We start from the raw sequence: 11,652 nt of genomic DNA, 5'->3' as shown, positions 1-11,652 counted from the left end.
CCTCTCTTACTCCATCCGTCTTATACTCCAGGCACCATCCACCATGCTCAAACTGTACAAGCATTGGGGAAAATGCTTCCTTACATAGTTACCAACATTCTTTTAGTTTGGCTTTATAGCTCACATGGGGATTTTTAATGTAACAGAGCAATGGTGGCAAAATGGTAGAGAGGACTTTGCGGAACTTCAGTATATTGAAACCATCCAATACCATCCAATACCAAATACATTTAAAGATATTGATGGAAAAACGTGGAGGCAGGAACACATTTGTATTCCCCCACCATCACATTAGGAGTAGTAACAAACAGGTCAAGGAGTTGGCTAATTCCTTAGGCCAGGTCCCTCAAGCTGTCCACACAGGAGGTAGAAATGAAGAAATGACAAGATTGGTGTTATTTAGGAGGTTGGAATGACTGAATCCACTCTCTTTGTTTTTTCCTCTAAAAGGAACTTTTATTCAAAAGGAAGAGATTTTCAGAAGATTACACAAGCTTATCCATGAACTCCAGCCTGGGAGATCGGGATGCTTTTGCAAAATATTATGGATACCACAATACCAATGACTCATATAGGTATGCGGAAAAGACAATCTATTCTGAATTAGGATGGATTATTTTGATATGCCTTATTTTAATTACCTGTTGTACTGGATTTGTGGGCAATGGATACGTCATCTGGCTACTTGGCTTCCAGATAAAGAGGAACGCTTTCACCACATTCGTCCTTAATTTGGCCATTGCTGACTTTGGGTTCCTTATACTTACAGCTCTGCGTTACATCAACAAAGCTACTGATATTACAGAAGACTATATTTTCAACTTTATCTGTGCATTTTTCTACCAGATCATGTACATCAATAGTCACTTTCTTCTGACAGCCATCAGCATCGACCGGTGTGTGTCTGTCCTCTTCCCAATCTGGCATCGCTGCTCCCAGCCAAAATATTTGTCCCCTGCTGTGTGTGCCCTCCTCTGGATCTTCTCCTTCCTCCTGGGTGGAATTCACAACATTATGCTATTCATGGGAGTTTTTGAATATTACCACCTCCCTAGTCTCCATTACCTGGTGACTGCTGTGCTTTGCCTGCCATCGATCGCAGTCTCTACTGTGATTCTTTTCATCAAAATAGGTCTTAAATCCAAACAGAAAAAACGGGGACGGCTTTTACTGATGATCTTAATTACTCTTCTCTGTTATCTCATCCTTGCTTTTCCATTAAATGTCTCTAGGGTGCTTGTTTGGCATTTTAGAATCAGAACTTCCCCTAGACTGCCATTTTTGATTATTATGCTGTGTTCCTGCCTCAACAGTAGTATTAATCCAGTGATCTATTTTTTGTTTGGGAGAAGGAAGCAAGCTCAATCCAAGGAGGGCCTGAAGATCATTTTGCAAAAGGTCTTCAAAGAAGGGGAAGCTCCTGGAGCGACAGAGAAGAGTTCAAATCCAGCTCCTCTGCATTTCTTTCTGAGGAATCTTGAATAAGATTGCATTTAAGGCTATAATCTGATGGCCATACTGAACCTCTTTGAACACATTGGCTCTTTCATCTGAATAGACAGATAAAAGACTGCATTTCAAGACACGTATGCATTAGTTCATAACTAATTCTCTGCAGGATCACTGCGTGACCTTTGTAAAGAAACCAGTTTCTTTTGCTTGCGAAAAATAAGAGTTTTACAAATACAGGGAAGGCATCAAGACCCCACTCCTCCCCTTGTTTAGAAATGTCTCCCAAAGCTAATTAATTTCTGAAATGAATCAACAATAAATAAAATTCAAATAGAAGCAATTTGAATCCAATTCCAATTCAGCAATCGACGGTGAGGCTTTCACCCCTGAGCTAAATAGGAAAGAGCAAGAGAGACGGTTGTCACGCATATGCCATGGCTCCAGAGCCACAGAAGAGAAAAATACGCCACAGGCCAAATCTTAGGTCCCCAGGCCAGTAAAGAAGGAGGGCGAGATGGCCAGTAAAGCAGGGAAGCAGCTACGGGTGGGCACCAAAAGGTCCTTTGCAGTTCCACAAATCTGCAGGGAGAGACATCCCTTTGGAAGGTTTACCAGGCAGCAGGGCAAATATGGTCATGCACAGGATGGCTTCTAAGGGGGCCTAAATGCTTATAAATACTGCAGATTGGGAGACAGAAGAAAGAGGAGAAGTTAGAAGCCAAAAAGCCATTTTTCACTTGTTCTTTTTGTTGCTTATTTATTTTTGTTTCCCTTTCCCCTTTTCCCTTTTTTTATATGCCTAACAAAAGCAAGTAATAATACAGTAGAGACCTAAGTACTGAGTATCCAGCTTAAGAAACAAAAGGTTATTATATGACAAATAATTTCACATATTTTGCGGTTGTCTATTAATGCCACATTAACTTTAGATGTAAAATTTAAACAGTCTTATGCTGATCAGCATAAACATTTAGTTCATCACAATATTGGTTTAAACCTCTTTTTTTTTTCTTTTTCTTTAATAGTTTAAGTTATCTAAACATGAGAGTGTTCATAATCTCCAGTCCACACTGTATAAATACCACTGTGCCCAAATAATGTAATATACTACTTGTCTTTTACAATAATACAATAAAGCAGTATAAATCACGGGGGGAGAGAAAGGTTTACCAAAGTGGGGGAAAGTCTGCGATAATCGCTAAATAGCATGTAAGAGAAGTCCTGTTTGTTCCTATTGCTTCCTTGAGATAATTTATTTATTTGTCTTTATTTATCCAATTTGTCCCCGCCCATCTCCTCCCATCGGGGGACTCTGGGCGGTTTACAACAATCAATTGAAACAACAATCATAAGATATACAGTGTAAAATTACAATAATAAATAATATAAATAAGAGTAAAGATAAAAAGTCCAAGTGGCAAAAGAATCTGGTGTATAATGGTGAGCAGTTGTAATTCATGGGAAGTGGGAGCATCAATGAGTTTCTGGGGTTCTTGTCAACCACACTGGGGCACCTTGTCCGTCCTCGCTTTGGATCCTGACTGAGTGGAAATGCTGCAGGTCTGGGAAGAGAGGACTGCAGTGCAAGACAGGGGCTCACACACACACACACACACCCTTGGTAGCTGTCCACAGCAGCTTACCAAGTGGGCGGTCATAGAAATGGAATGAATGAACAAAGGTTAAAAAATACCAGGCAGAAGAACTTCTCAGGCCAGGACTGAAATCAGAGGAGGTTATAAAGAGAAGCCAAGGGTCCAGGTATCAGGCCAGTTTAGCGGAAAGGGTCTAAGACAGGGATCCCCCCAGGAAAGTAGGAAGTTTATTTGTTTGTCGGTTTATGAAATTTATACGCTCCCCAATCCAGGGCAGCAAGTTGGGGTGGGCAAGCGGGGCATGTGTCCCAGGCGTCACGCTGGGGGGGATGCCAAAATGAGCGCTGGGGGTGTGTGTGTGCCAGAATGGGTGCAGAATCCATGTTTTCCCTGGGTGACACAGATCCTAGCTGCAGCCCTGCCCCAATCTGTTGTAACTCTGGGCAGCTTAGAACATACAACTTGCAAGTTTCTGTTAATGTAGCTTTACAATCATGTAGAATGAGTTTATCTGTCCATCTTTCCAGTCTGGTCTACCTGGTAATGCTGACATCAATCTTGCAAGTCTGAAAATACAATTCGCCCCCATCTCTTTTACAGCCCGAGAAACTAGAGAGGGTCCCTTCTGAGCCTCTTGAACCACCCGCCATCCTGTCCATTACCTGACCGTTCCCTCAGCAGTGTCTCTTGGCCCAATCTCCCATGGTCTTTCCCATATACCATTACCCTTAAAACTCTCTTCCTTAGCCATGTTGGTCAGAGAAGTTTCATGGTTCTTTATTTGGTTTCCTTTCCTCCTCCTAAGTCCATCCTCATCCTCTCTCTGCCCTCATCCTAGGCCTTAAAGAACTACACTAAAGGCTTACCAGTACTACCCTTCCTTCTGTATAGACATGGATCAGATTATACTTTAGGGACATTGTTCCATATATATTTAGTTGGGAAAAGGAATCCTGAAACTCAAAGGGTTCTTATCTTCATGCAGAAGTCTGCATGAAGATAAGACTATAAGTGACATTTCATGTGCCTGAAGGAATCAAATTATTCCAGCCAATTGGTACGTTGTAGAATACTAACTTCCTGCTTCATGTGTGGATGAATTAGACAAGGATTAGTGGTTCAACCCAGGGAACCAGAAGGGATTCTTAGTGGGTAGGGAATAAACCTCAAAAAGCCTAAAACATAATACAGTGTATCTCTACTGCTCCTGTTGATGTTCGTTGTTTGCTAGTTAAGTAAGAACAATGGTTATAATATATATATATATATTGTAAATAATATATATAACAAAAAAGTATGTAGAGTAGTGAAACTAACGAATACTGTTAGTTTCCATCCATTTTTAAATCTTTTGCATATGCTCAATGCTAAACCCTTAAAGATATTAATATTTATTTGCCTATTAAAATTTCATCTTGGCATAAGCGGCTTTTCCTCACATGCAGCCACTTTTCCTAAGGAGTTCAGAATCCAAAGAATCACATTCCCTAGTTTCCAGGATAATCAGGCAATGTGAATTTTGTCACTTTCTTTAAAAATGCAGGCTCCTAAAATATTGTCCTATCGACAGGACCCTCTTTAAAAGAAAAAAAAAAAGAGATGAAATCAAGAGGATGATAAACAGAAGATCCATTCAAAGATCCATTAAAATGATGCATAAGGTTTATTATATGTTTGCTTAATTGATATGCTGCCCTTCTCTTTCAGAAGAATGCTTTGAAAAGGGTGGCCTAAATGTACAGTTTGGAAAAATCGAGGTAGGGAGAATGAAGAAATAAAGAAACCAGAATAAGTTGGAACATAATATATTGTTATTGTTATCGACAATTAAGGGCCTGACAAAATTTACGGATTTCTTAAAGACAAAGACAAGAGAATTAGGGGACGAATGTGACTCCCAAGGCTAGAAGTTCCACAGATTGGGATTTGTAAGACTTTGGACTCCCAATTGTTCAAGAATAGCAACATTATTCCCTGGAGATATAAACACACACTAAATTAGAAGAGAATATCTGTAGCTCGGGGTTCAACTGGGGAGTCTTTGGTGCACGGATGTTGTTACTTTCTTGGGGAAAGAAACGTCTCCAGGCAAACTACCATGCTCGGAGAGTTCCACGAACTCCTCACATTAATTTATATTTTGGAATGAAGAAAGTTCACAAGAACCGGGAGTGGAATTCCATCTGTTAAAGGCCTGTCACGTCCATTCAATTCTGATATTCATAACAAATCTGGGGGTGGGCGGTCCTCTTGTTTTTAAAAAGCATTGTCTTTCACTACTCTTTGCTTGCTCATCGCTAGAATCCAATGTGGAGTGTTTGTGAGCATGCGAGAGGGGGTCGGGGAGTGTCCGAGGGTGCGGGGAACATATGAGGGGTGTGCGAGAGGTGAGCAGGTCAGAGAGGGTCCATAAGAGGCATGGGTCAGGCAGGGTACAAGGCGGTGCATGGGAGGGACTGTGTGTGTCAGGGAGGTTGTGTGAGTGTGAGAGAGAGATGCAGTGTGGATCAGGGAGGGCTGGGGAGGGTGCATGAGAGGCATGCATCAGGGAGGGTGCAAGGGGGCACTTGAGAGACGCTGTGTCAGTCAGGGAGTGTGTGTGACGGTGCACCAGAGAGCGTGGGGGAGGTATGGCAAGGGACAGGGAGGGTGCGCAGGAGTGCACGGGTTGCTGGAGTGGTGTGAGCACACAGGGGCTGGAGGAGTGAGCATGGGGGCGAGAATTACCCCAGCAACCTGTGACCATCCCTGCCTGCTTCCCCTTTGACTTTCTGGGGAAGGCAGCTGGGAAGGTTGCAAATGATGATCACATGATCGTGGGGTGCTTGGCAAGTGTTGTTAAGTGCCAATGAGTTGCCAAGCACCCAGATGACAATCACGTGACTGCGGGGATGCTGGGACAGCCAGAACTCCAAGGACTGGTTGTTAAAGCGCCGTCGTAAGTTTGCACGTCGTTGAATGAATGGCCGTAGGTCGAGGACTACCTGCATTTCCAGTCTGATGGAGAAATATGCCAACCAATCAGGGGACCATTTCACAGGATTCAGGCCAGAGACAGTTCTGCAATATCTGGAGGCAACAGGATTCCTCTCTGCAGCAGGACTGACTGAACACGTTTCCCTTTCGGTCTGAATCTCTGAATCTGGCTGAGTTTCGACTATTGGTAAAAGGCTGTGGGTCCTTCCCAGTTCCGTTTACATCCAGCTCACTCCCGGTGAAGCCCTGAATCCAGATCGGAGCAGGCACAATTCAGCTACTCAGAAATATAGCTGGAAGTTTCCTTCCTGAACATGAGGAAACACAAATGCTCTTAGTTGGGGAAAAGGGATGAAAAGATGGGCAAAAGCAGAGAAACACTTGAAATCAGGCAAGAGATGACTGAAGGGGAAGGGGAAGGGGAACAGCCAGAAAAGGGATCAAATCCATATACTGCGCACCTCCCAGTGGCTCTGGACAGATCACAAGGGTCTTCAGGGCCCTCCCAAACACCCGCAGGGTGCGGGCAAACTGCAAGAAAGGGGAGACGACTTGAAATCAGCCATTTCCATGATCTGTGCTGCGTATCTGCTGATGCCTGTCCAAAGGCACAGAGTTTCAAGAGCCCCTGAAATTACCAGGGACGCTCCCAAGCGAAGGGGCCTCTGTCTGTTGCCACTTCAACCCTTTTATGTACATAATCGTAGCAGAATGGAGACAGAAAGTAGGACACCAGGTGATCTTTCCTCTGTCCTACGTCCTATGACGGAAACCATTTGGCAGATGGGCATGAGGGACCCCACACACGCAGCCTGTGAAAGGCTAAACCAGGCTAACAGGGCAGAATTGCTCTCCTCGCCTGGGGGGGGTCCCAGGATGCTGACTTGATGGCCCTGGGAGAGGCCGCGGGAGGATTCTCACAACAGGCTTTGGGCCCAACACCTTTGCCATGACCCCTCCAGGAGCATTGGCAGAAAGGAACCCCCAGGCGGGAAGTTAAGCTTTCCCGGCATCACCCCTGTATTTCTAACGATGAAAGAGGGGAAATGAGCACTAAGGAGAAGACCGTATCAGAACAAAAGAGCAGAGTGTACAGTGGGAGGACTGTGATCTGCTGGGTCTTCTCCTCAGTGGTCCAAGTAAGATTTATCAGCCGAGAAATCCGACTGTCAGTGATGTTTGCTCTTTGGTCTTCTCATGTCAGTCAGCTAAGGGTGTCTCTAATCAGAGCTTCTTACAAGAAATATAGCATAGATAACAAATCTGCCTGTTCCCAAGAGGCTTTGTACATAAGAAGATGCTACACTTCCTGAGCAGTGCTTGGAAATGGACTCTGCCTGACTTGACTTTTGATTGCATTAGCAGCCATTTTATGAACTGTATTGAGCAACCAACCCTCATCTTTGTATTTGTGCAAAACGTGGCCTAAGTCCTCCTTTTTCACATCCAAGCAGAGATGAGGTTGGGTTTCTCAGTCGGATGAGACCATCTCTAGCAATTCTCAGAGTGTTTAGTTGAAATTGATGGGGCGTGATTAGTAGAACTGCTGCAATCCAGGGATAACAGCTGTTTGGCTCCTTCTTAACTGAGGCTTTGCCAGAACAGGTACAGTGTGTGGATGTTTTTCCTTTCTACAGATCGAAAGAAGCGTCATTCCATGGCATAGGAGTGAGAATTTTCAGCTTCTTCCTGATGGCCTTCCAATGTGCCCCAGGAATTCTATACACATCACTCAAAACTACATTCTGCATGAATTTGATAACGGTGCAAACAAACAGGACCTAGGGCAGGACCTAGGGCAGAAATAAACAAGTTTTTCTCTTCTTCCTAGTTTCACACTGCCTTTTCTCCAGAATGATTTGGGAGAATATAAAGTCTTAGATGAGAAAATTATCTTCCAAAAATTCTTTTATTTCAGACAGTACCCATTTTAACCTCTGATTTACCAATTAAACAATGCAGAAATATATACCCAAATTTGTACGGCAGGATGAAAAACCAAGGGTTAAGTACAAGTTGTTACAGGATGCAAAGCAAAGAGGAGGATTGGGTTTGCCTGCTTTGAAACTATACCTTGCAGCGTGTTGCTTAGGTTTGATGAAAGAATGGATGTTGCTGAGAAAGAAAAGGCTTTTGGAAGTAGAAGGACATGACTTGAGATTTGGTGGCATGGATATTTATGGTACAATGAACGTTAGGTTAATGTAGACCTTAAAAATCGTATTTTCAGGAATGCCATATCGAGAATATAGAACAGATATAACTTAGGTTGTACCCAAAAATACCTCTGTGTTTCTCAGCACCGGAAGCTTTTTATAGAAGATAAATTATAACTAAACATAAATGGTTAACTTACTCTGATATACCAAGATTTTGTCAAGGAGAATGTAAAATAAAATCAAGAGAAGAGTTGGTGGCAGAAGGATCTACTTGTCAATGGTTTTCTTATGTACAATTATTAGAAAGATTTAGGTAGGTAAAAGAAGTTTTGATTTTATACATTGTAAGACTGAATTTGAAACAGAATTGTGTGCAAATGATGAACATGTTATTGCTAAAACATATGAACTTTTACTGAAATTTGAAACAGAAGAAGAACAGGTGAAAGACTGTATGATTAAATGGGCTAAAAACTTTGGTTATAATATACAAAAGGATCAGTGGGAGAATATGCGGTTGAAAGAGTTGAAATTTATATTATGTTATGTTATGGCCTTAAAGAGAATTTTTATAAAATGATGTATACCAATGACTCTGGAAAAACTGTCTTGAATGTATAAAGGTACTTCAGATTTATTTGGAAAAGTAATCAACAAGAAGGGGCATTTTATCATGCCTGGTAGACACGTAAAATAGCTAGAAAATTTTGGACTCAACTACATATACAGAAGATTTTAAAGATTAATATAAAATTGGGACTAGAAACTTTTCTTTTGGGACTGATAGATAAAATCATGGAACTTTGTTCTTGTATATGACAACTGCAGTGAGATTGTTATAGGCAAAAAGGTGGAAAGATTCAACTTTACCCACAATGGAGGAATGGATGGTGAAGATGATGGAACTTGCTGAGATGGCCAAACTGACAGCTTTAATTAGAGTCAAGTCATTATCTAAGTTGTATGCTGATTGGAATCCCCTTACTGATTTTTTGAGGGAAACAAAAAAATGAAATTATGATGTATGGTTTTGATGATTAGAAAAAAGAAGAAAAATAGATCATACAAAAAATGTTAGTAATAGTGTAACGATAGAATAAGAAGTTAATTTACATTTTTTACTTATCAGTGCTGTAAAGGAAAATCAGAAGTCATTTCTTTATATTTCTTTTCTCTTTCTTTTCTCTTTTATTTTTTCTGCCCCTTTAGCTTGTCTTTTCCTACTTCCTTCTTTTATCTTTTTTTCCTTATTCTAAATAAAAGGACTGGTAGCTTTTTTAAAATCTTTTTTTTTTTTTTTAATTTCAATAATTATTTGGACAAAAAAAGGAAAACTCTCCTCACTCAACACTTACCTCAACAACCAATAAAAGAGCAGGATCTTCTTGTAATCTGATAGCGGCTAACTGATTAGGCCCCTGCATTTTAAGTAGGTTTATTGAAATATCAATTTCCAGCAGATTATTTGAGGTACACTGGTGTTTTGCTGCAACAGACCGTATGATTATCCCTAATGGACCATTTTCTCTGAACATCCTTCCATTCCTCAAAGAGTGATTATCACATACATAATTTCTGCTTGTGGATTTTGAAGATTAATGATCAACCTTGCCTTCCAGGTATGTAAGAAATTTCCCAAGTTATTGCTTATAGAATAAACAGCAGTGCTATCTTTGTTCTGCATTATTGCTGTTTTAAAGAAACTAATGAAGACTAGAGAAAAAAATAATTTTGGATCCGTAAGTGGGTACTATTAATCTATTCACGATCTAAACTGAGTCATGGTCTTTATGTGCATGTCCATGCAGTAGTGTGAATGTACATTTATGTACTATTTTTCAACAGAATCTTTTTCACCACGACTATAAAGAAATATCACCATTTCCAATGCACATAAAGAAAACATAAAATTATAATTATAATTCCAAAGGTCAAAGTGATAAGAAATGCTGTGTTTTAGACTTCTACTGCATCTAACATGTTTACTTGTTGCCTCGCCTTGTCCTTCCAGAAGACAATCTGCATGGCTTTGTACAAGATGTCACTGCCCTCGTCACATCTGTCAAGTGAAAACTGGCAAACCAATGTACATAATGTACCAAAAGCAGCAGAGCACTCAAAAACTAGAACACGAAGATGTATGAGGCTTATGTTGATTTGCCTACCCAGATACAGGCAGTCCTCGACTTAGGACAGCCGTTGGGGCCAGAATTTGTGACTACCATCAACTGTTGCAAGTGACTGCTAGCAATCGGGACTGCTAGATTTGCATACAAAAGAAGGAGCTGACTGGTTAGCAAAATAATTAGCAAAACTAATTATTGCATAACGTCAGAAATTTCTTGAAAATGTAACACTTGATTTGTGGATTAAAAGATCTTTTTTGATTTCTTTATTTGAAAAAAAAATACTGACTGAATAACGAACTTTTAGAAGCAGGGATCACATTTTTATCAAGTTCAGGAAGATTACATTTATCATGTAAATAGAAATGAGTCTTGGTATTTGGATATTTGTGTTCTGTGCTAGGTCTGGTGTGTTATATAGGAGGGTTGCAATAGAGCAGGTTCCTCAACCTGGGCAACTTTAAGATGCGGGGACCTATCATCTGGTGGAAGTCTGACTGCTGCAGAATAAAATGATCTAGGAGTGCAGTTCAGAACTACATTATCCATCCTTCCTTCCTTCCTTCCTTCCTTCCTTCCTTCCTTCCTTCCTTCCTTCCTTCCTTCCTTCCTTCCTTCCTTCCTTCCTTCCTTCCGTTTTTCCCCCCTCTCCCTCTTTCTGTCTGTCTGTCTGTCTTTCTGCAGCCACATTCCATACTCATCTTTAGCTTCTGACTGACAATAGTCCTGGGATCCAGTTCAGGCAGAGTTTGCATGGTGCTCTGCACTGACATTAAGTGGAGTTGAATAGGTTGTGATCCAACATATCAAGGGTAGCCAGTCAGGGCCTCCAGTATGATTTTATTTCTTTGGGATGTTTTGTGAACACAAAAATTGTATTTTATTATTCTATGTTTAGAGAGAAGCAGATTGAGTAGATGCAGCAATATATTGCTTTCAGATCGAGTATTATGATGATATACTGTATTTGAAGAAGTCTTGCACATCTCATCACACTCCCAAATAAATGGAAAAAAATTGGAACTTTTCCACTTTGGCCTGTTGCATTTCATTTTCTCTCTTTCAAGCTAGATATTTTGATCGGTGTCATTTCAAATTTTATTCCAGTCTTCTAGGTGACCCTGTTGTGTCCTTGGCAACATTTCATGCCTTTATCTAACCCACTGATTAGAACACAGACAGACAGACAGACAGAGTTTACTGCACCCAAAATTGCTGTCTATTCTTTTTTTTTCAAAAGGAACCACTGTTCTACATTCTTGGTTTATTGCCTTCTGACTGGCATCATGAATTGTAGAGACAGTGTGGATTTTCACTGTATTCTGAACTTCCACACAACAACTT

At 40.9% G+C, this 11,652-nt stretch overlaps 1 protein-coding gene across 1 annotated transcript; it reads left to right on the top strand.

The window, feature by feature from the left end:
* The first annotated feature begins 501 nt into the window (after window positions 1-501).
* LOC134494745 (mas-related G-protein coupled receptor member H-like) lies at window positions 502-1,485 on the top strand. Its single transcript, XM_063299992.1, has one exon. The coding sequence runs from the start codon at window positions 502-504 to the stop codon at window positions 1,483-1,485; it is 984 nt and encodes a 327-aa protein (XP_063156062.1).
* Window positions 1,486-11,652: the final 10,167 nt, after the last annotated feature.

The sequence above is a fragment of the Candoia aspera genome, chromosome 3 (genome assembly GCF_035149785.1).
Source record: "Candoia aspera isolate rCanAsp1 chromosome 3, rCanAsp1.hap2, whole genome shotgun sequence".
Taxonomy (NCBI): domain Eukaryota; kingdom Metazoa; phylum Chordata; class Lepidosauria; order Squamata; family Boidae; genus Candoia; species Candoia aspera.
Note: the sequence above shows the minus strand (reverse complement) of the source record. Positions and strands in the feature narration are given on the sequence as shown.

Excerpts from the sequence above, each read along its gene's own strand:
- LOC134494745 (XM_063299992.1), top strand. The coding sequence starts at position 502 with ATGAACTCCAGCCTGGGAGATCGGGATGCTTTTGCAAAATATTATGGA.